Source organism: Megalobrama amblycephala, linkage group LG5, assembly GCF_018812025.1.
Source record: "Megalobrama amblycephala isolate DHTTF-2021 linkage group LG5, ASM1881202v1, whole genome shotgun sequence".
Lineage (NCBI taxonomy): Eukaryota > Metazoa > Chordata > Actinopteri > Cypriniformes > Xenocyprididae > Megalobrama > Megalobrama amblycephala.
The window spans coordinates 22538363-22564153 of record NC_063048.1 but is presented as its reverse complement, the minus strand read 5'-3'; the positions used below and the strand labels follow the sequence as shown (position 1 = coordinate 22564153).

Below are 25791 nucleotides of genomic sequence, written 5' to 3'. Positions count from 1 at the left end.
CTCGCACAAAGGTGGATTGTTGTTTGAGTTGGGGGGGGGGGGGGGGTTGTTGTAATAGGCAGCTGCTTCTGTCTAGTCAAAGTAAGAATGTTCAGGAGTTTCAATCCTCACATGACATGTGAAAGCAAACACAGCCTGCTCTTAAACTCAACACCAAGGGGCATTATATAACATCTAATGAATCCACACCATAATAATAATATGATTTATGAGGACATAAAACTTGTAATTGAGAGAGGTAAACAGAAAGCATTGAAAGAGAATTTAAATAAATTAAACAGCATACAATATTTGGCTCGCCTCAACAGGATAGTATATATGACACAAAAATAACATATTTAATAAAATATGCAATAGTAGCTGACAGTGAACTAAACAATTATTTAAAGTCTTATTATTTGAAGAAATTATTGTGATGGCTCAAAATATACAAAAATTTTGTATATTTGCAAGGATTAGACAAAGACCTGACTGTTTTTAAACAGAAGTGATTTTCAGATAATTGTTCTGGAGAGCATGTGGTCACTGTTTTCTTCTCTTTCTCTTCCATCATGTTACCTAAAGCCTCTCATTCAGATTTAACAGATCAATACCATCTCTCAGCCTCTGCTCTCCTGTTCAAAACAGTGCTAGGGACCATCTTCAAACAATAATAAAGCATATAATACCAGCAGAAACCTATCTGACCTGGAGTCTGTGTGCGTGTGTTTACAGGCGTGTTTATGTGTGTGTGTGTAAGTACACAGGCTAAGGTTTCTCATCAGAGCACATTTTGTTAAGGTCTAATGTAGGGTTTCAGAGCCATTACAGGTGAAGCAGGAGGGGTGTCTGTATAGCCACGGCTCTCATCTTTGAGACATATTCTCAGACAATCGCTCCAATTTCAATTAAATGAGCTGGGCTGCAAAGAGACAAGGAATTTGTGCATGTTTTTGGTTTTCTTTTATGTCCGATGAAAGCTTTAACAAAGGCAAACGAGTCCTGTAAAATTAAAAAGTTATTAAAAGTTTATAAAGAATTTAAAAAGCTTTGCAGTCTTAGGAGGACAAAATATGAAAGAAAAACAATTTAATCATCTAAACAAAGAATAATTATTTTCTTTTCTCTTTACACAAAGAAAATAAACCACGATGTTTGCAATGATAAATGCATTCTCTTTCAACTAAAATTATAGATTTAAAAGAAATTTCCTGACAAATAGTAGAAATATTATTTTCCCAGTGGGACAATTTGCAGTTACAAAATGTCATGCAGCATTTAGGGTTTTTAGGATAAAGGTCTCCCTTCCCCCTCCAGTGTCCCACTTTAGCTTGGTTTCAGGATTTCATCCACAAAGCTCTACTTATAGGAGCATCCTAAAGACCTCAATCTGTTACAGCACCGATATGAGTTTGAGGGTATATTAATACGACACAGAGTCTGGGAACGTGACGTCAGCAACGCATTGCATTCTGGGACTTTAGGTCACCGACAGTACAGTAGAGACTGGGAAATAGTGGAGGAAGATGTTAAAATGTATATTATACAGTTAAAAACATATTAGAATTGTGAACGCTGGGTGTTATGAACTATCTGCATAATACTGACCAGCGTGGAAAAGCGCGGGATATTCTAAAACGCTTAGGGGTCGTTCACACAGAACGCGTTTTTCTATTCCAATGCGCTACTTTCCCATTGTTTTTCTATGTAAACACGCGCTTGACGGACGTGCATGACCGTTACGCTCGCGTCTTTTGCAGCGCCTCACACATGAGCGCCGCGTTTTTAAGACGCTGTGTCAAGTTGAGGTGGCTTAATGTAAGTAAACATCATACTAATAAACCAGAATTTGAACGCAACGCATTTAATTTCACGTTAAACGCTCCCCCCCCATAGAAACTATGTACAGCAAAGCAGATGAGCCCAGAATATGAACAGAACCCTTCTTAGTCACTGTCCATTAAGCGTTTTCTTTATGGGAGGAAAATGCTTGTGTTAAATGTGTTGCGTTCATATTCTGGGCTCATCTGCACATGGTAAACACAAAAATAATGAAGCATACTAAGTTTTGTTTCTTAGTAAATTAAGCCACGTTAAGCGTGTTAGAATGAGAATGTCCCTCATGTTCTGCCTTCCAGCTAAGAAACGACACAATAAGTGAAAGTGAAACTCAATGAAAATAAACTTGACCAAAATGTGGCTTTGTCATTTGTATTTATTACAGATTAATAACTTCTGATCCGTTTGAATATGTAAGTGCTCACGCCATTAATAATGTAGGAAAACACTTTTAGAAATGTTATTTGTGATAGCTCGTTGGGATCACTCTCCTTGTTCATAAAGCAACATCTCTGATTCATTGTTCAGCTTCTCTCAGTAAGAAATCATGTGTTTATTCCATTTAGGTCCAGTAAAACTTACTTGGTGTAGCGATTCCACAATATAATTCATTTCAGAGCTGCATTACAGAGGGTCATGCTGTTATGTTATCCCTTAATGCTTTAACATGAAGAAATCAGGGCGATATGATGATATGCTGGCTGAGATCAAGCTATATTGTGTTTATTATTTTATCTGGCAGATATATCGGTGCCACTTACTTATTAAAAACTGCATTAGAGAAATCACTTTGGTCCTGTGTGTGGTCCGATAGAAGGCGGCAGTATGATTTCTATGCATGTGTAGGCTATATCGTCTCCGGGCCACACGACTGAGCGATCGAATGATACAAGAGATTCAAATATTAGTCCATTTATTCTAAGCAAGTGCAAGCAGCTCTCAAAAAATTAACGTAAATACAGAGTTTTTTTTCATCTGGTGATTTGTATTTGTTGTCATTTTACTCCTGAGCGTGACCTAAAACATGGTGGCGACGTAGTTTGCCCAAGCGCTATAGAGGTATGCACGTGATGTCACCGTCGACCGTTACAACTGCGGTCACGCCCACTGAGTGGCAAAAGACTGAGCGGCAGTATTGGTTTTCAGCGTGAATGTCGCGAAAAACACACAAAACACTTCCAAAACTGGAAAGAGCTTTGCGACTGACTGTGCAAATAGCTTTGACACGAAACCTGAGGTATATAACTGTTATTTAAAAACTGCAGAAAGCTACAGAAAAAAGAAGTAAATGGATCACTGCAATTCACAGAAACAGCTGGACTCCAGGCAGAGAAACATGTTTTGCAGTTATCATTTTGTGTCAAATTGTTGGATTTTGAGGTAAAATCATACCGTATATATTGTATTGTTATATATTATGTTGACAAATCATCAATTATATATTTTCCATCTTCTGCATAATTGGGTGTTTTTAAATAAACAACACTGACAAAAACTATACTATAAAACTACATATGTTTTAGGGCTGGACAATATGACGATATAACATTGATATAAGTGATTAGGCGGATTTAAACCTACCTATATTGTAGTTATATAAAATATTCACATGCAGATTTGCTTTATGTGTTTCCCCGGCGTCCAAATCAGGCACATATAAATGTCAGGAAACATGACTCCTGGCTGCATGTCAATATCCATGGATTAGGTTTATTTGACAATTTGTAAGGAACACATTCAGTTCCAACCTTTAGTGTAATTCGTTAGTTTTACTCGCGTTTTCGCAGTTTCCTATTAAATCTCCTATTAAATCCAGTCATGCAGCAGGTTCTTTTGCCACTCAGTCCAGCTGAGGGAGTGCGCTTTTGGCGGGAAAGTGACGTCAAGTCAAGTCAAGTCAAGTCAAATTTATTTATATAGCGCTTTTACAATTGGTAATTGTTTCAAAGCAGCTTTACATATTAGAAGCACAGAAAAAAGGGAAGTGGTTAAAAATAAGCTGTACAAACAAGCGTGGTAATATGTAACATATACAAGATGGTGCTACATTAAGCCAATGTCGGCTGACTCCCAGGGGTGGAAAAAAAAAAAACCCCTAGGAGAAAAACCCAGCGTGCTAACACTGGGAAAAAAGTCCTAGGAGGGAAAAAACCCCTTGGAAGATATATATAATATATGTAAATGGATATGGAGATCAAAATCTGAATTATACATTTTTATTATAGAGATTAAAAATAGATTATATATAAATATATGTAAGCGGATACGGGGATTAAAAATCTGAATTATAGATGCAGCCAGAACTGGATCTGTAGGCCCATTGTCTCCTGGGCTACGTTGTAGTCAGGTCCAGACACAGGTTCTCCATCTGATCTGGATACGGCCTGGATCCAGCACCCGGCAAACCTCAGGATAAGCAGAGAGACAGATATTAGCGTAGATGCCATTCTTATTCTGATGTACAGGTATATCTAGTGTTATAGGAAATGTTCTCGGTTCCGGCCGACCTAATTATTGCAGCGTAACAATCCTTTAACGGATTTGAAAAATGTTAATGTATTGATAATGTGTTATGTGTATGCAAGAGCAAAGAGATGTGTTTTTAGTCTAGATTTAAACTGACAGAGTGTGTCTGCTTCCCGAACAATGCTAGGAATATTGTTCCAGAGTTTAGGTGCTAAATAGGAAAAGGATCTGCCGCCTTCAGTTGATTTTGATATTCTGGGTATTATCAACTGGCCTGAATTCTGAGATCGCAATAAACGTGAAGGACTATAATGCATTAAGAGCTCACTTAGGTACTGGGGAGCTAAACCATTTAGAGCTTTATAAGTAAGTAGCAAGATTTTAAAATCTATACGATGTTTAATAGGGAGCCAATGTAATGTTGACAGAACTGGACTAATATGGTCATACTTTCTGGTTCTAGTAAGAACTCTAGCTGCCGCATTTTGGACCAACTGTAGTCTGTTTAAAAGCCGAGCAGAACAACCACCCAGTAGAGCGTTACAATAATCTAGTCTTGAGGTCATGAATGCATGAACCAACTGTTCCGCATTTGTCATTGAGAGCATATGTCGTAATTTAGATATATTTTTTAGATGGAAGAAGGCGGTTTTACAGATACTAGAAACATGACTTTCAAATGAAAGATTGGTATCGAAGAGCACACCCAGGTTCCTAACTGAGGACGAAGGTTTAATGGAGCACCCGTCAAGCGTTAGGGAGTATTCAAGGTTTTTTCGTGAGGAAGTTTTTGGTCCAAAGATTAGGATATCAGTTTTTTCTGAATTTAATAATAAGAAATTTCTTGTCATCCAGTTTTTAATGTCAGCTATGCATTCTGTTAGTTTTGTGAATTTGTAGGTTTCGTCAGGGCGCGAGGAAATATAGAGCTGAGTATCATCAGCGTAGCAGTGAAAACTAACACCATGCTTCCTAATTATCTCTCCTAAGGGCAGCATGTACAGAGTGAAAAGCAACGGTCCTAGTACTGAGCCTTGTGGTACTCCATATTGAACTTGTGAGCGATACGACATCTCTTCATTAACTACTACAGACTGATAACGGTCAGATAAGTACGATTTGAACCATGCCAAAGCAATTCCACTAATGCCAATATAGTTTTCAAGTCTTTTTAAAAGAATGTTGTGATCGATAGTGTCAAAAGCAGCACTGAGATCTAATAACACTAATAGAGAAATACAGCCACGATCGGATGATAAGAGTAGATCATTTGTAACTCTAACGAGAGCAGTCTCAGTACTATGGTATGGTCTAAATCCTGACTGGAAATCCTCACAGATTCCATTTCTTTCTAAAAAGGAGCACAGTTGTGTTGAAACTGCCTTTTCTAGTATCTTTGACAGAAAAGGTAGATTCGAGATTGGCCTGTAATTTACTAAATCTCTCGGATCTAGTTGAGGTTTTTTAATAAGAGGTTTAATAATAGCCTGCTTAAAGGTTTTTGGCACGTATCCTAGTGTTAAGGATGAATTAATTATATCAAGAAGTGGACCTACGACCTCTGGAAGCATTTCTTTCAGTAGTTTAGTCGGCATTGGGTCTAACATACATGTCGTTGATTTTGATGATTTGATAAGTTTAGATAATTCTTCCTCTCCTATAGCGGCGAATGATTCTAGTTTTACCTCAGGGACACTACAGTGCACTGTCTGAAGCGAAACTGTGGACGGTTGCATATTTTTAATTTTCTCTCTAATATTATCAATCTTGCAAGTAAAGAAGTTCATAAAGTCATTACTGCTGTGCTCTATGGAAACGTCAGCAGTTGAATCTCTGTTTCTAGTTAATTTAGCCACTGTGTCAAATAAATACCTAGGATTATGTTTGTTTTCTATTAAGAGATTTGAAAAATAAGTAGATCTAGCATTTCTTATAGCCGTTCTGTACTCAATCATTTTTTCTTTCCACGAAAGGCGAAAAACTTCTAGTTTTGTTTTCTTCCAACTACGTTCAGTTTTTCTAACAGCTCGTTTTAGAGCCCGAGTGTGCTCATCATACCACGGCGTTGGATTAGTTTCCTTAATCTTCTTTAGACGTAAAGGAGCGACTGCATCTAATGTGCTGGAAAAGAGAGAGCCAATAGTTTCTGTTGCAGCATCGAGTTCTTCTAAGTTGTCAGGTATACTAAGGCGATGAAACTGCTCGGGGAGATTATTTATAAAGCAATCTTTAGTGGTAGACGTGATGGTTCTACAATATTTATGGCTGGGTGGTGGTTTTGTAGCCTTGGCTAATTGTATTATACACGACACTAAATAATGATCTGATATATCATCGCTCTGCTGTAGAATTTCAACAGCATCAATATCAATTCCATGCGACAGTATTAGATCTAAGGTATGATTACGACAATGAGTGGGTCCTGACACGTGTTGTCTAACTCCAATAGAGTTTAAAATGTCTGCAAATGCCAATCCAAATGCGTCTTTATTATTATCTACATGGATATTAAAATCACCAACAACAAGGACTTTATCCGCAGCCAGTACTAACTCTGATAGAAAATCAGCAAATTCTTTGATAAAGTCAGTATGGTGTCCTGGTGGCCTGTATACAGTAGCCAGCACAAATGTCAACTTACATAATGTTACATAAAGCACCATCACTTCAAAGGAGTTATATTTGAAATTCTTTTGAATGATTCTGAATATATTACTATAAATTACAGCAACACCTCCCCCTTTGCCTTTCTGTCGAGGATTGTGTCGATAATCATAACCTTGAGGACTAGATTCATTTAAAGTAATGTAATCGTCTGGTTTTAGCCAGGTTTCTGTCAAACACAGCAAGTCTAGTTTATTGTCTGTGATAATTTCACGTCCATGCATACCCTCTATACAGCACAGACGATTTGCAGGTGTAGGCGGCGTTTGGGGAGGAGGGGATTTGTAGGCTATATGTAAATTGCTGGGACTGTGCAATAGTGATTCAAACTGCTAAAGTCAAATGCAAAGTCTGGTAAAAAAAAAAAAAAAAAAAAAAAAAAAACATTACTGCACATACACTTATCTCAGGTGTTTTCTAATATTTCTTTTAGCGAAGCACATGAGCAAAAGCTGGGAACACATACCGTCAGAAGCGTCTGGGCATTTTTCACCAGTGCTTGGTTAATTGAGCTACTGACTGGATGGGCCTGAAAAGTATCTATAATTAAATTTAGCCAGAATAGGAAAATATATACGAAAAAACAAAGATGTGTAAAATAGAAACAGACCGTCATCACATTAACCACCGTGTTTCCGAAGTGTTTGTGTGAGCGAGTCTCTCTTCAACAGTCTCCTATGGTTTAGCGACTGACGCCATCTTCTGGTGGTATAACGACATCACATGCTAGTGACGAGGCTAGTTGATATATTCACCACTGAAAGAAAGTTTCTTAGTGTAAGTATTTATTTATTTATTTATTTTTTAAAAGTAAATTCTTGTATAATCACATTCCTTAAAGTCTTGGCTACAAAAAGCTTTTGCACATTTCCATCTTTTCGCTCAGTAAAAAAGATACAGTTCACTGAACATAACTTTGATAGCAAATATCGCGTCAATACGTGTTTATATACAATAGAACCTGTCAGTCTATAATTTAAATGTTTATGAAACACGTATACAAAACCAACAAACCATTGTTTTGCCAATAAATATTGGGATTAATGAATTGAATTGTCGGTTTACAGTAGGCCTATTTGTACAGTTTTTGGCTTACAGACCTACTTGGCCAATTAATATACTGAAAAATCATAATAAACAACTTGTGAGGACATTTATTGTGTCTTCACTAGCTCATAAATCGGCCGAATTGTGTTTAAATTATGTGCAAGTGGTTCTGTTAATAACCATTAACCTCAAATAAAATCAATGGAAGTAAATGTCCTCATATATTTGGTGATAGTAACTGTGTGGCTACAGATCAGTCAAGTAGTTCAATGAGGCATTTGTAGAGAAAAGCATTCTCAACTTCTTGGTGGATGATGATGAATAGGTTAAAATCTGTCTTTTGATGGTAATATATATGTAAATCGACACCTAAATAACAGGATCATATATCTGGCATTGTAGGCAAGGGTAGGCCTAGATGTGTAGTTGACAAATAATTGTTTTAATCTTTTAAACCTTTTGTCATTTTGCCATTGACTTGTCCCCACAATGTAACAAAGAGAATTTTAGAAGAGAATATAGGCTATTCCATGTAGTTACAATTTAAAATGGTGTCATGAAATGTTTATTAATTATAAGACAAAAAGTTTTTAATAGGCAATAGTTTTAGATCAAGTAGCTACAGCACCATGGGACTAGCTTGACATTTCATGTTAATTGCTCAAAAACAGACAGATTCCAGTGAGAGAAGAGACTTTACTATCTGATTATCAGATCTTTGTTGGCGCAGCCATTTGTGTGAACGATAACCAGTAATTTTTATTAAATTGTATGGAGGGAAAATACACGCATCACTCTGTTTTTCTGTCAAACCTGAATCTTTCTTTTACACATCCAATTATGGAAGACAGGTCAAATACACATTAGTATGAGGGCACACCTATTACAAATGTTAACTCACTTAATGGTGATATTAGGGTTTGAGAAGGGCGAGTGAAAGCCAATTTGATAATTTGTCAAAAGCAGGTGGAGTAGAGACACACTGTCGAAAAAGAAAGACAGGAATTAGATATTGCACAACTTGTGAAATCAGTTGACTGAGACAGCACTCCTTTTGTACGTTACTAAATATAAAAATAAATACAAGTGAACTCACCACACCTGCTGACTTGGACACTTTGGGCAAATTGATACATGCAGACAACAATGACATGCTAGCAACATTAATACAATGATAACATGTTGACACAGGTAATTTATAGGAAAGTAATAGCCTTTTATGGGATAAGAAAGGTCTGATTAAAGCTAACTGGCATTAGGCATAACTAAATGTTCGCATTTGTTCAATTACTATCAAATGCTGAAAGAACAAAATAATAGGTGTAACTGTGTTTTGTAGCTCTTCATTCTCACTTTCTCTTTTCATTTAAATATGGTTATTTAAAAAAAAAATGCTTACAAGAAAAGGGGATGTGCATTTTAATGACTCCGAAAATTATTTTGCTGAATAGGTTGACATTCATAACCTCTTATCTTGTGACAAATGCCTGAAAAGACGAAAACCACTGAAACTAATTCACCAACCTTGCATCCATTGACCTGGGTGAGTATTTGTTTTTAAAAATCCATAGAAAAATAAGTCAGCAAGCGGATATAGCAATCTAGATACTAAAGACTGACATAATGCAGCTTAATGTAAACAGAGCATCAGAAATCATTTTAGAAATTATATAAAAGAGGGCACAAAACATTGCAATATAAACACTTGAATAAGGTTAAAAGAAAAATAATCTGGGTGAAGCATTAGCAAAGACATGACAGTTTTACAATTTTTTTGTAGAAACAAAATACTGTCATTGAAGAGGAATTTAATGTTGAATTTCATTTGAGGTGTATGTAATCAGTATTTACTTTGTTAAAAAAAACCTGCCACTGGCATGCAAATGAACCTAAATAGGCTGTGACTTTCTAGGAAGATGACTATATTAGTTTGCTGTAGTTCCTGGAATTCACAGTATGATGAATAAACAGGAAAACTAGCTTTTCAAGCTGTGCTGACTCTCACAAGTACTTTCATTTGTGTTTGCAAGGCAGCTGGATCCAGATCTCTGCACAAACCTTCAACAATGCTTAAGGTTAGCAAGTCTTTTCTCTGAATTTCTTTACAAGACTTACAGTTGAGGTTTTCATCTCACCTCAATTGACTTAATTTGAACCGTCTATGTGATTGAACAGTGTAGATCTGGTTGTTTTTCTTTCAACAGAGAGAAGTCAAGCCATACTGGAATCTGTCTGTCAAAGTTTTATATGCAAAGACCCATCACTCCTATGACTACTGTGAGACAATTCGTCCTCTTAACAGCAGCCAAATATATCTGTTTATACATTTTAATGTAGCCTTTTTAGCAGAAGTGTAAAGCTTACAGCAAACATGTCTAAACCAGTTTGCAGTTTTGAAAAAAAATGTGTTGTTGTGTGGACTTGCTCTGCTGGTTACATGTGCCTGTTAAAGATCATGCACTGTTTTATATAATATAGGGTATGATCAAGGTTTATTTCTCACTTCCAACTTCTCCAACCCCACCTCAATTTCTCTTTAGTGTCTGCATCTGATTGCTATGTCATCCTGAACTTACCCACGGCATCTGCCTGTACATATCGCACCAAGACTATCGCAAATAGCAACAACCCTGAATGGAATGAAACTTTTAACTTCAGGGTCCACAGCAACATCAAGGTAAACCACTAAAATATTTGCCTGATCTAAGAATGTTTTCTTATACTATATCCTATTTCTACTGTATCTCTACTATTTATCTCACCTGTAGGATATGTCATATGAACTAAAAATGATTTCAATTATATCTCTCATTAGAAAATGAGATCTCATACCAAAAAATGTTACAGTACACTTTCATTTCTTTCTTCTCTTCTCCTACACAGAACATTCTGGAGATCTTGCTCTATGATGAAGACCCATTCATCAGAGACGACCTGTGTGCCACTATCTTTTTTGACATCAATAACCTTACACCTGGGACAAAGGAGACCAAATGCTTTATTATAAATGATACGGTCAGTGCTATATAGAGATCTTCCATCTAGAGTGACATTACAGCATAATAAAATGGACACTTGACAGAGCACTTGATATTTGATTGTGAATTTGTGACTTTGATACTTTCTTTTTCAGACTAAGGATGAACTGTGGATAGAGTTTGAGGTTACTAAGAGGTGAGTGAGATTGCCTTTAGCAGTTCTTAATTGCAAAAATAGTTGCTAGTGAGAACCTGTTTTACAAATGCCTGTGCATGTCCATACACAGAAATATGAACTAAATATCTATTTTGTGTGTGTCTATTGCAGCTCCGTTACACCAAGGCCATGTGTATCTAATGGAGTATTGGTGGTACGAAACTTTACTACAACTTTCTTTTCTGTATCATGGGTTAGAGTCAGAATATTTAAAAGTCCCAACTCTGATGGGAATGGAGGATTTTTGTATTGCAAGGTGTACAAGAATCACTTATATGAGTTATAAACTATAAGAGGGGCTAAAGGTGTCTTCTTAAAATGCTTTGGTTTCAGTATAGGCTACATTTACTTTTACTACTAAAACCTCAAAAAATAAATCAATAAATAAAACCTAGATAACCTTAATCAGACGAGCTTTATGCTTTCTCATGAAATCAGACAGGTCCTTTTTGTGAGCTGAATGTGGATATAGACAAGCTTCTTAAGAAGTCTGAAGGTAAATATAGACATTTTCATCCAAATTTCACATAGATAACAGATGGCTACTGAAAACACACCGGAATTTGATATTCAGAAATAGATGTAATAGAAAATAAAATGTTAAATTACTCTATATTAACTCTAAGTTCATTTTGAAAACATAAGCAGTGTAAAAATAAACACAAGAAAGTCTGATATAATCAACACAGATTTAGGTTATTTCTGCTTATTCTCTTTGTGTTCCAGCAACACAGAACATGGTGTTGAAACTAAAAGGAGCATACAAAGAGGATTTTGTGATCTCAAATTCTGAGGAAAGCTCCAGCTTCCTGAGAACATTACGTTACTACATCAACCGAGACTTGGAAACTGAAATGAATCTGACCTCCGACACTACTATCACCCCAGCAAATGTACGTCATTGATGTGCAAGAGGCATCTCTGACACACATTGTTAATTAAAAACAAAAACTACACATTCATTCCTCACATGTGGGGTTGTAGATTTATAAACACCTAAAACAGAAGTGTGCATCAAAAAGGCTTTAAATTTTTGTTTAAACATACTTTTCTCCAGGCTGGGACAGAAGTGAATGCTGCTATTCCAAACCCTGTAGACACTGGATTGACTTCTTTCCCTTTAAAACCACTACCAGCCAAACACCAGCTTACTGTCTCTTTGCCTCTAGGAAAGGTGAGTACTGTAAAAATCAACTTTGCTTGTAGGTTCATTGATTAAATCTGAATGTGGCTCTCCAAAAATGGTTTATTTATAATAAAGTAATTTAATTGAGTATTATAAATTCCTCTTCATCTATTCTCATAATATAATATAATATAAACAGTACTGTATTTGTATTCATACTCTGCATTTTCTTTCTTTCTTTTTATCTTTTCTCAAAGAATAAAGTTGATCTGCAACTGAAAACAGATGATCGGTAACCGTGAATTCGTTCACACCTATCTTCAGTAATAGTAGTAAATTATAATTTGGACATATAAAACAAAACAATGTAAGTTTCAATACTATGTATCAGTTTTCATTTCATCTTAGAATAAGGATGTTTTTGTGTTTTGTCCTGAAGCTCTGATGAAGACCTGGATGTGCGTCTGGATTTTGATATCCCAGAGGAGGAAAAGAATTTTCTGGTGAAGAGACGAAATGTCGTGTCACAAGCTCTACAGAAAGCTCTGAATCTCAGCTCTGCACCAGAGCCCAGTAAGGTACAACAGATGAAAGCACAAAAAACTGAAGAGATTGTGATGTTTTACTACAGTGCACACAAAAATAGAAATTTGATTCTAATGTTTGTATAGAAGTGCAGCATTTTCAAACAAATACCAAACAGTAACAAACAGATGGAATCTGATCAGTTCTGTGTTTGATGTAACTCCTCAGGTCCCAATAATAGCTGTAGTGTGTTCTGGTGGGGGGACCAGAGCATTAACAAGCACGTATGGTAGCCTTAAAGGTCTCCAGAAGATCCAACTTCTTGATGCAGTCAGCTACATTACAGGGGTTTCAGGTGCCACTTGGTGAGATCGAAGAGCCTCAGTGTACTTTTAAACATGACTTTCTGTTAAAAACTCAGTGAGCCATTTTTCCAGTTTTGTGTGTAGTATGGATCAGACAGACTGAAAACATACTTTTAAGTAGAGATGCACTGATATATTGACCAATAATGGCATTGGCTGATAAAAGCGAATTTTCACACTATTGGATATCGCTCGATAGTTTAAAAACAGCCGATAGTCAGGGCTGATATATCCTGTCAATCAAAAGAGGGCAGAAAAATGCACTGCATTTGGGCTTTGTGTAAAGAAAATACTAAGAAACCAGTTTGATGTTTAATATTAATAGTAATTATATGAATTAATAACATTCAGAAAGTTATATTAATTTAATCTTCAGAATTTAGTTAGTTAATACTAATTTGAGTAATGTGTTTGTTTAGAACTGATACCAGTTACTCTGAAACAAGTTGATGAAATGAAGAGAATAAAGTTTTTATTTGCATTTCTTTTAAAATATAATAAATAAAAATATAATGATTAATTATTAATTATAATGAAATTATTAATTTAAAAGAAGGTATAAAAGGCAACCCCAAACAATTGGTATCGGCTATCGGTATCAGTGGAGAAATTTAGTATCGGTGCATCTCTACTTTTAAGTTTCATAATTAACCTCATTTAAGAACAAAATAAGTTGATGGGTCACCACCATAATCTGAATGACTGCATGACACTGCCACAGTGTAATATGGCTAAAGAATTGATTATGTTTTTTGTTTAATCTTTGTATTTCAGGGCTTTATCCTCTCTTTATGAAGAGCCTAACTGGTCAAAGGAGGGCCTTGATAAGTCTATGGAGTCTGTAAAGAAAGAAATCTCTAAAAAGATGCTCAGTTTGTTTTCCCTGGAGCAGCTACAGGAATACAAAAAGAAGGTGGAAGAGCGTGAGAAAGAAGGACACCTTGTGTCTCTCATTGATATGTGGGGTCTGGCTTTAGAGTATCTTTTCCAAGGCAAGGTAAAAAAAAAAAAAGAAGCACAAAATGTGTTTGCTGTCAGTTTTGGCTTAGTATTAACATTTGGTACACTATATATAATACACTGTCCTTTTATAGAAGCACATGGGTACACTATCTGAACTGCAGAAGACAGTGTCCGATGGCCAGAACCCTCTACCCATCTTCACAGCTGTCAACCTGAAGAATGGCAAAACAGAAAGTATAGTAGATGCAGGTATGTAAAAAGATAATGGCAATTCAGCTTCTATTCTCAGATTAAGACACATAAGGAAATGTACATAAACACCCCATGTGTGACAATTTTGTAATGCAGCTGTGTTAATTGTGTCAAACAAATATTCTTGACCTAAGTCCATTTTCTGAACATCATTTGGATAGATAAAGATGCTGCCTGCTATACTAGTCACACAAGTTAGTCATGTACCAAGTTGACGTGTAGAAAACTCAGAAGCGAAGCGAAACGAAGACCATCTCTGGTGTATCTTCAGCAGGATTCATTAAAAGGCCAACAAAGGAAGCTATACGTTGTAGTTTTATACAGAGCAGTCCTTACAGGTGAATACAAGGCACTCAGTTCACAACCTTAAACAAAGTATGCAAAGGATGTAAACAGTTATTAGCCCAGACTTTGGAGTTTTACAAGCCCCAATCCAATCAGCATTATTGTACCATGCAGATTCCTCACAGAGATAAAGTCCACACCCCAAGTCGTTATGATCAAACATTTGCCATAGCTACAAAGACTGGGCCAAGGGCAACAAAAACCAGGCAAAAGGTGATTTCCTCAAGTAATATGCTTGTTTACCTACCAATACGGAGATCAGGAACTGGCAGAAACCTCCTAGAATGTGAAAATTATTCATCTGATGTTATCATCTTCACCTTAAAAGGTTAGTTCGATTCAGTGGTTTGGAGGACCAAAATCACATGATTTCAGTAAACGAGGCTTCGTTACATCATACTGTATGTGTTTTGAAATTTCAATAGTTCACGTGACTTTTGCAGTTGATTCACGCTCCGAATCACTGAATCAAAACGTCTCGGGTTACGAGTGTAACCCCTGTTCCCTGAGTAAGGGAACGAGACGCTATGTCCAATGACGTGATGGGAACCCTCTGTATTTAGTGTTCGTGAAGCACCTCTGTATCCAACCAATGAGGTGACGTCACCCGCCTCTGACGTCACGGACCAGGAAACTATAAAGCATACCCAGAACAAAGAACGCTAGCTTCTGGAATATGTCTGAAGCAAAGCACTCCAGGTATGTAGGAGGTACGGCAACGCAATGTAGCATCTCGTTCCCTTACTCAGGGAACAGGGGTTACACTTGTAACCCGAGACGTTCCCTTTCGTGGGAACATCGACGCTACGTCCAATGACGTGATGGGAACGCTGTCCCAACTACGCCGTATATTCAAGTACCTGGCTGCTATCTTGCAATACCAGAGAACCTGGAGTAGAATTTACATCAAAATGCGTACAGACGCAGCCTCAGCCATGTCTGTAGCATAGCATCCAGCCCTAGTGGTGCTGGGTGCTCCAGAGAGTACCACAGAGGGCACTGAGTTGACTCCTCTGTGGCAAATAAGTCGACTTGAGCTTGACCGTAAGTTTTCCATATTAACTCTGCCACCTCGGTGTGGAGTTTCCATTCCCCTGGTCTCGCGCTCGACAGAGCGTCTGCTCCCACATTTAGACGCCCCGGAATGTATGCTGCTTTTACAGAAAGGAGCTTCCCTTGGGCCCACAGGAGGATGCGACTGGCCAATTTGCACAGTAGGCGAGACCGCAGACCCCCCTGATGGTTTATATATGAGACTACCGTAGTGTTGTCCGTACGGACAGGTCTGGGAGGAAGTGCTTTAATGCAAGAAACACCGCCATCATCTCCAGCCGATTTATGTGCCAGGAGAGCTGATGGTCCTCCCATAGACCCTGAGCCGAGCGACCACTCATGATCGCCCCCCAGCCCGTGAGGGAAGCATCTGTCGTAAGCATTACGCGACGACGATAAGTCCCCAGCACGGGTCCCTGGGACAGGAACCAAGGCTTTTTCCACATGACCAGAACACGAAGGCATCGCCGCGTGACTTTGATCATGCGAAAAGGATTTCCCCTCGGAGAAAACCCCTTGGTCCTGAGCCACCACTGTAAGGGTCTCATGTGCAGAAGGCCAAAAGTAATAACGTTGGACGCAGCTGCCATCAGACCCAACAGTCTCTGAAACTGTTTTACAGTGAGTGACTGGTCTAACTTCACCCCATTCACGGCCCCGAGAATGGAATTCACACGAGCAGGAGACAACCGTGCCTGCATCGTGGTGGAATCCCAGATTACTCCTAGATAGTTTGCAACCTGACTCGGGACCAGCACACTCTTTTTGGAATTGAGCCTCAGCCCAAGCTTTTTCATGTGCGACAGAACAACATCCCGATGTTGAACTGCCAGTTGCTCTGTCTGAGCTAATATCAACCAATCGTCGATATAGTTCAGGACGCGGATGCCCTGGAGTCTCAGTGGAGCCAGCGCTGCATCCACGCACTTCGTGAACGTGCGGGGTGAGAGGGATAGGCCGAAAGGAAGAACCCTGTATTGGTAAGCTTCGCCCCCGAAAGCAAACCTGAGGAACTTCCTGTGAGAAGGATGGATGGATACATGGAAATATGCGTCTTTCAGATCTATCGCCACAAACCAGTCCTCGGACCGGATCTGTGGAATAATCTGTTTGAGTCTTAGCATTTTGAACTTCAACTTCTTTACAGATCGATTTAGCACACGTAAATCTATGATCGGACGCAATCCTCCATCCTTCTTCGGAACAATGAAGTAACGGCTGTAAAAGCCCGACATTTTGCTGGGAGGAGGAACCCATTCTATAGCTCCTTTTTGCAAAAGCGTCGCAACTTCTTGTTCCATCACCAGAGACTGCTCTGGGGCTACCACTGTGGGAAGAACCCCTTTGAACTTGGGCGGTCCAGAACCGAACTGAATTCTGTAACCCTGTTCTATCATGAGCAGCACCCATTTCGAAATGTTCGGGAGACGTTTCCATTCTTCCATAAATTCTACTAAGGGAACCAGTCTCTCGAGACTGGTCTCTGGTGTTTTTTGAGCACTTGGCTCATTTATCTGACACAGTGCACCAGCAGACAGACGAATCAAGCGCTGACGACCCTCCTCGGAGGATCGGTGGAGACCGCTGCGCCCTGACACACACTGGGTGGCAGGGTTGGCAGAACGGCCCCCTGAGGGCACCGGAGAGGAAGGAGTTTTTGATATTAATTTTAATATTTTTTTTAATATTAATATTAATATTTAATATTGATTTTAATAACCGAACTTCTCCGGAGGGGGCTGCCCTCAAAAGCCCTGGATGACTGGCGTCAGAACATTTTTATCTTTTTCTTTTATGTCTGATAAATTAAGCCATAGATGCCTCTCCGTGGCCACCAAGGCTGCCATAGAGCGGCCGATTGACTTGGCCGTCTCCTTGGTGGCCCGGAGAGCTAGATCTGTCGCCTTTCTTAATTCGTGAATGGCTTCAAATGATGCTTCCCCGCTCTCATCGATTTCCCCCAGCAGGTCGGCTTGATATGCCTGCAAGATTGACATTGTATGCAGGCATGCAGCCGCCTGACCTGCCGCCGAATAAGCCTTGCCCACCAAGCTAGATGTAGTTTTTAATGGCTTGGTGGGCAATGTCGGGGTCTTGAGGGACGATGCAGACTCGGGCGAGAGATAGCTCGCAAGCGTCTCTTCAACCCGAGGCATCACTGCGTAGCCGTGGCGTTTCAGCCCCGTGATGTTACTATATAATGACGTTTGGGGGCTGAAAACCCAAAACTGAACTGGTCTCTTCCACGACCTCGACACCTCGGTGTGGAGGTCGGGAAAAAACGGCAGACCCCGACGCTGGGGTAGTGACCGTGCGGGAAGAAACCTTTCATCTAATTTACTTTTAGGTTTACTTTCGCTTTTCTCCATGGGCCAGTCTATATTTAGCTTTTCAACTGCCCTGGTCACCACTTCCAGCAGCTCCTCATATGCTGGAGATGAGGATGGCGGTTCCCCATCTCCCTCATCGACATCCTCCACATCAACCTCCTCGGAGGAAGATATGTTGAATGCTGGTGTCTCCCTCCGGGGGGAAGAAACCGCAGCGCGTGCTTCCACCACCAAAGGAGAGACACTGGGTCTAGCAGGTAAGGGGAGCAGAGCCCATCTCTCCCCCCTCTGCTAGATCCATTTGTGAACCCCACGAGTGCAGCCTTCACTGTGCCTCAGCAGCAGCGGGACCGGACCCGTGGGGAACGCTCACCTCGGCGCCCTCCTCGAAGAGCGCCTGGCGAGATCGCAGCACTCTGAGAGTGAGCCATTCACAGTGTACACAGACAGCTCCCTCAAGAGCTGCCTGTGCATGCTCAACTCCCAGGCATCTCACACAGATAGCGCTTGCTGAAGACAACAGAAGCTAGCGTTCTTTGTTCTGGGTATGCTTTATAGTTTCCTGGTCCGTGACGTCACCCGCCTCTGACGTCACGTTTCCTCATTGGTTGGATACAGAGGTGCTTCACGAACACAAAATACAGAGGGTTCCCATCACGTCATTGGACGTAGCGTCGATGTTCCCATGAAAGGGACCAAAAATTCGTAAAGCTTCGAAGCTTCATGAAGCAGTGTTTTGAAATCGCCCATCAGTAGGTATTGTTGAATAAAGTCGCTATTTTGATGTTTTTGGCGCACAAAAAGTATTCTCGTCGCTTTATGATATTAAGCTTGAACCACTGTGGTCACATGAACTGTTTTAAATATGTATTGAGTAGCTTTCTGGGCATTGAAAAAGGGAATGTTATTGCTGACGATGCAGGCCTTACTGAGCCATCGGATTTTATCAAAAATATCTTAATTTGTGTTCTGAAGATGAACGAAGGTCTTACGAGTGTAGAACGACAGTGACGGGTGAGTAATTAATGACAGAAATTTCATTTTTGGGTGAACTAACCCTTTAAATGGCAAATACAATGTATATCCCTTTAGTTTTTATGATGTTATGTCAGGACGTAGGATCAGCAGATCTTAGACAACCCCGCATCGGCCCAAAAACGGAATCCGACACGCCTGGGCGAAGGTTAACACGTGTATGCCTTTTCAGTGTCTCTGAATGTTCACTTAATTTCACTCGTTTAATCTGACTCCAATTTCAAATGATTATTACTCTTAGGTTGTGTTTCCAATTAGAAATTAATCATTTGTTATGTATTAATTTAGATATTCGATTATTCTGATTACCTTATATCTTCAATTATTTCGTTCACTGCAGTCCCGGTATCGCTTTAGAAGAGTTACTTCGGCCGACTTGAGCACTCTTCCCGGACACAAACTCGTCAGTCTGACCTTAAACATTGGATGCAGGGTAAATATCTACCTTTAAGTCGGTCGCGCTCTGCTTACTCGTAACAAAAAGCATAGTTTTTTATATATTTACGAAAACTGCAACTTATTTAAGGCAGTGATAGTCAGAAATCGACTTAATCGACTTAATTGACGTGCCCCATGCTCCATCTATTAAACCTTTCGTATGAACAATCCTGAACACAGATTTGAGGTAATACCTTCGCTTTGATCTACTAGAAATAATGGATTAAGAATAATACAGAATCAACCAAATATAACATTTTATTTGTCAAGTAAAATTATATCATGCCAATTACATTACAATTAGACAATTAGAAGCCAATTATATATAAATATATAAATAGCCAAATATATACACACAGTGATGCGTGAATGTCTTCAGACATTCACCCATCTCTGTATGGGGGTTCTGGTTACAGAAGTTCCCCCATGACTGCTTTGCTCTTTACCTTTTATACCAGGACCAGAACAAAAGGATCGTAAATGTTTATTACAGCAACACCTGTTTTGGGGGAGAGGAGAAGAGACACCACCCAAAAAGAGGACAGAATTTTCCTTAGTTTTCCATCTTCTTCATAATTCTAGTGACTGTTGTGAAATTGAGACCATTTTACCAATCGCACCTGAGACATTTAAAATGATACCAAACATGAAAAGGGAAAAACAATAAATACACAAGTTACATTATACGTGTTGAATAACTTTCAGTCAGGGGGAAGGAGAGTTTGTGTGTGTGTGTGTTTGGTGGGGGAGGGCAAGGCGTCGCCTCTTGCTATTTTTCTGAGATCTTCTTCTCTAGGCGAGTTTTATTGCTTTAATGCAGGATGCTTGATCTCAGTTTTCGTTTAGCAGGAAAATCAAGCCTTACAATAATATTTGGCGTATCTATATATTCTGCTGTTTCAAGAGTTATTGTATGTTTGTGTACTTATACACACAGAATTACATAATGCTTATATTATGTACTTGAATAGAGAAACTGTTGTGCCGTTGTTTGAATAAGCTAGTGTTTATATCGTCAAATTATGATATCTTTTTTTACATATCTGTTAGACAGTTTACATATCTGTCAGACTTCTGTTTAATTGAGTTGTTCAAATTGAGCCAGACTTTGTATCCGATTGTGATAGTTAAAAGTTCCCTGCACGTAATAAAATGCATTCGTTCGGAACAACCTGCAACGTCGTCAAACATAGATGACACCTGAGTTGCATATATTATACATTATACATTATCATATGTTCGTGTAATATACTTGTGTATACGGTATAATACATCCATGTGTATTTATATAAATGTTATTTTAAATTTAATTAATATTAATTGTCATATTTATAAAGTTAAATTGAGTGATAAATGTCTGTTGCAATGTTTAATATGAAAATAAATGTAATTTGGTTATGTTTTGTTTATCTTATTTAATTATAATCATGAGAGTTGCATTATAACTATTGCATCTCACACACTTTATACCCTTGAAATGTCGAGTACAGTCCACACCTGCTTTTCACCACTTTTATTTTATTTAAACTACTTTAAGTGCTGGAGTGATCTGCAATGACTATTGGGTAAATTTCCCTCTCAGCTTCCTGTGAAGTGATTTATCGATGGCTATACAAGCCTATTCAGCAACAGCTTCTGAAGATACTGTATAAACACATGCAAATGATTTCCTTATCCAAAGACTTACAGAACATTTTCATAATAGGTTCAGTAGGTTTGGTTGAGAAGATAAACAACTTGCTTGGAACTCGATAGTGTTGCGACTAAAAGTGCATACAGCAGATTAACAATCCTATGTTTATTTCTGTTCTCTATTTAGAATGGTGTGAGTTCACCCCATATGAGGTTGGATTTCCTAAATACGGTGCCTTTGTACCTGCACAGAACTTCGGGAGTGAATATTACCTTGGTCACATGGTCAAGAAACTCCCTGAAACTAAGTTGTCCTTTCTTGTCGGTGAGTGCATGTGTTTTTGCACATAATAAAGACATGAAATAGAAGACAAACTGAATGCCATGAGGAAGAGAAAGAGAGCCATGTTGTGTTTAGCATCTGAAAATTTGTGTTGCTCATTATGGCCAGTTGGGCTAGTCTGGGCCTGATCCTGTGCTGTAAGCAATGATGTATTAACAAGTCCAAACTCTGTGTGTGTTTATAAAGGAATGTGGAGCAGCATTTTCTCTGTAAATCTGACAGAGATCTGGCGTCTTGCAACAGGAGTCGCCCCCTCCTGGACCCCTTGGTTTGGAGGAGGAGTGAGTAAAACAGGTCAGAGTTTGTGATATATTAATATTATTTAAAATACTTTGTTATATATTAAATTGTAACAAAATTGCACAATGTTATTGTTTTTACTGTATTTTGATCAAATAAATGCAGATTGGTGAACATAAGAAAAAGCATTAAAAAATCTTACTGACCCCAAACTTTTGAACAGTAGTTAAATTTGTAGTAGTAAAGAAGTCTTTCATGATTATACTAACATGACACAATTGTTGTCTTGCCTCCTCTATAAAGAGACTGATAGTAAACCAACAGCACTTGGCACATACCTGATCAGCCCCGTAACTGACTTTGCTAAAATGCTGTGTGGCTTTATGACCAGCCGTCCCATTGTCAGCCAGATGTTCAACTTCCTGAGAGGCTTCAACCTGCACAGGAACTACAATGAGAACACAGGCTTCATTGCATGGAAAGGTCTAGAGCTCTACTTATTCTATCGACCGCTTCAAGTGTGATTCTGTGTTTTTCACCCAACTTTTGTAGTTAATCAGTTTTGCTTTTTTTTTTTTTTTTTTTTTTTATAAATATTACTTTTTTCTGCTATGTCTTATCTCTTATCTTATGTCTTATTTTAGGTTGATGTCTGTCATTGCATGAGATATAATCAGGGCCTTTTACACACAAATAGCTGATAGTGTTTTCAGTCTTCCATAATATCTGTCTAAAATCTAACTGTCCACAGACACACACCCAGATGCCTTTCCCAACACCCTGACTCCAACTGATCATGTGCTGGGTTTAGTAGATGCCGGATTTGCCTTAAATGCAGGATTCCCTCCTGTGGTTCGCTCTCACAGACATGTGGACGTTATTCTGTCTCTAAACTACTCCTGGGAACAGGAACAGTTTAAGGTGAAGGAGACCTGGAAGATTATATAATATTTGGTTGAAGTACAGTACAGTCCAAAAGTTTGGAACCACTAAGATTTTTAATGTTTTTATAAGAAGTTTCGTCTGCTCACCAAGGCTACATTTATTTAATTAAAAATACAGTAAAAAACAGTAATATTGTGAAATATTATTACAATTTAAAATAACTGTTTTCTATTTGAATATATTTCACAAAGTAATTTATTCCTGTGATGGCAAAGCTGAATTTTCAGCATCATTACTCCAGTCTTCAGTGTCACATGATCCTTCAGAAATCATTCTAATATGCTGATCTGCTGCTCAAGAAACATTTAATGTGTACAATTGTACAAAATATTTGTGTACAATATATTTTTCAGGATTATTTGATGAATAGAAAGTTCAAAAGAACAGTGTTTATCTGAAATCTAATCTTTTGTAACATTATAACATATATATCCTTGCTGAATAAAAGTATTCATTTCTTTAATTTCTTTTCAAAAAAATAAAAATAAAAATTCTTACTGACCCCAAACTTTTGAACGGTAGTGTATAATGCTACAGAAGCTTTGTATTTCAGATAAATGCTGTTCTTTTGAACTTTCTATTCATCAAGGAATCCTGAAAAAAAAGTACACAACTGTTTTCAACATTGAAAATAATCATAAATGTTTATTGAGCAGCAAATCAGCATATTAGAATGATTTCTGAAGGATCATGTGACACTGAAGACTGGAGTAATGATGCTGAAAATTCAGCTTTGCATCACAGGAATAAATTACTTTGTCAAATATATTTAAATAGTACACAGTTATTTTAAATTGTAATAATATTTCACAATATTACTGTTTTTTACTGTATTTATAATTAAATAAATGTAGCCTTGGTGAGCAGACGAAACTTCTTTTAAAAACGTTAAAAATCTTAGTGGTTCCAAACTTTTGAACTGTACTGTACATATGTCAGGAACTGAAGAAATTTGTAATTTAAATAAAAAAAAAAAAAAAAAAAAAAACTATATATTTATGATTGTGTCCAGTAGGTTTTAAAGCAATCTCAGGAGTACTGCACTGATCGCAAGATTCCATTTCCAAAGATCGATTTCAAAAAGGTGGAGTCTGAGCCACTGAAGGAAGTTTATGTGTTTGAGGATAAAGACGATCCAGAAGCTCCCATAGTGCTTCACTTTCCCATGGTCAACGTCTCATTCAAGCAGTTCAAAGCTCCTGGTAAGCACTACCAACTCGATATCCTTAATAGGCCAACCCTAATGCCATATTCTTAATAGCAATTACAGTGCATGCAAGGCAGGACTGTATTTACTTTTAATATTATGGTTAGAATGTTTCTTTTATATTATATATATTAGATCGCCTATCATAATAAATCTGTCAAAAACTTGTTTAAAACTATTGTCATTTATTAGGCAAATAACAAACTGAAACAACATTCTTTATTCACACATAATAACCAAAAATATATATATTTTATTTTTATTTTGTAGGCCTCTTTTGGCCTTGATAACAGCTTGCATTCTTGCTGGCATTGTTTTTATGTACTTTTCCCCAGTCTCTGTTGTTATTGACTTCCAATTAGTTTCTAGTTGTTCCCAAAGACTTGTTTTTGATGAAGCTTTAAATCGCACCAAAACTGAAGCTTTGATGAAGGTCTATCTTTGAATCCATCAAATCACACCACAATAATTATATTTTAGTATTAGAAACACTACTGTGACTAAAGAGCTAAGCTTACACATACTGGTGTGGATTAACCATTACAAAAACTTAAAAAATGATTTTGATAAAGGGCACCTGTGGCACAAACCTTACATTGGGTGGAGGACTAATAAATTTGTTAAGGATTAATAAATTTGTCAGTATGTCAGCTCAAACGCTCAACTGACCAATGATAATGTAAAATGATGTGTATATGTGTGGTGTAGGAGTGAAGAGAGAAGGCGAGAAGGAGCTGAAGGAGGGAGCCGTTGATGTTGAATTTAACAGTACCTCCTCGCCATATCTCACTCAAAACCTGACTTACACGCCGGAGGACTTCCAGAAGCTTATCAACCTCACTTCCTACAACATCCAAAACAACAAAGACATCATTTTGAATGCGCTAAACAAAGCCCTACACCGAAACAGGGAAAGGCAGACAGGTGATGAAAGCTACAGCAAAAAGAAGAAGAAGAAGAAGAAGAAGAAGAAGGCGGTAGGAAAGACCAGTTCAGCGTCTACACCAACAAAAGACTGAGGCGCGGTGATCTGCAGCGCTGTTACTGTGAAGTACTGTGAAGTATTTCCAGAACAGAAAGTCACTTTTCTACATCCCTAATTAAAAGCTTTTTTTTTTAAATGTTTGTGCAGTAAAGTCTTATCGTTTGTCAATCATATTATAAAATAAAAAATAGTTGGCAATGAAACACTTACAAAATCAATATTAAGTAGCTTAAAGTTATTATTAAACCCTTGACTTAAAACAGCATCTTTGTTTCTGTCTATTTAACTTGTCATTACAGCTCGATTTTCCTGATCAATAAATAAATTCAAAATGGTTGAAAAAGTGCAATAACTTTAAAAAATGGGTTTTAGTAGGCAAATGAAACCTAATTTATTAATTCATTAAAACAATTTTATTTTATGTATTTTATTTTTGAACTGACAGAACACTCAGGATTTTAATAATATCAGGTAGTGAAGACATATTATGGGTGGTATTCCACACACAAAATATATGGCAGTTTCTTTTGGCCAATATGACTCATTTAGTGTTGTGGAAATTTTAATTTTTCATAATTTTTACCTGTATTCTTGTGAAATATGATGCTTATGGAACATGATATGATGTTGGCTTAAGTGGTAATGTTTAACATAGTGTTAACATAGATGTTAGAAATAGAAAGAGCAAGATATGGTATGGGGACATGTCTGTGCTAACAATGTGTGGAAAGTTACAGCCACTAAGACATGTTCCTAATATGGTAAAAGGACAGAGGCTTCGGCCTTGGAGGTTAGAGATATAAATGTGAGGGGAAGC

The 25791-nt window shown here is 37.9% G+C and overlaps 1 protein-coding gene across 1 annotated transcript; it reads left to right on the top strand.

Moving 5' to 3' along the window:
* Positions 1–7706: 7706 nt before the first annotated feature.
* Positions 7707–25652, top strand: pla2g4f.1 (phospholipase A2, group IVF, tandem duplicate 1). The gene is made up of 22 exons (XM_048191265.1): positions 7707–7725; positions 9447–9538; positions 10030–10070; positions 10200–10272; positions 10536–10672; positions 10879–11010; positions 11129–11169; positions 11302–11344; positions 11629–11686; positions 11917–12083; positions 12248–12364; positions 12574–12608; positions 12756–12894; positions 13070–13206; positions 13981–14203; positions 14301–14418; positions 21442–21579; positions 21784–21891; positions 22141–22320; positions 22589–22758; positions 23798–23984; positions 24698–25652. The coding sequence occupies exons 3-22, from the start codon at positions 10062–10064 to the stop codon at positions 25006–25008; spliced, it is 2523 nt and encodes an 840-aa protein (XP_048047222.1). The 5' UTR covers positions 7707–7725; positions 9447–9538; positions 10030–10061; the 3' UTR covers positions 25009–25652.
* The last annotated feature ends 139 nt before the right edge of the window (positions 25653–25791 follow it).

Coding starts and splice junctions, on each gene's coding strand:
- pla2g4f.1 (XM_048191265.1), top strand. Junction 14,204..14,300: donor AGTATCTTTTCCAAGGCAAG/GTAAAAAAAAAA, acceptor GTCCTTTTATAG/AAGCACATGGGTACACTATC. Junction 14,419..21,441: donor AGAAAGTATAGTAGATGCAG/GTATGTAAAAAG, acceptor TTCTCTATTTAG/AATGGTGTGAGTTCACCCCA.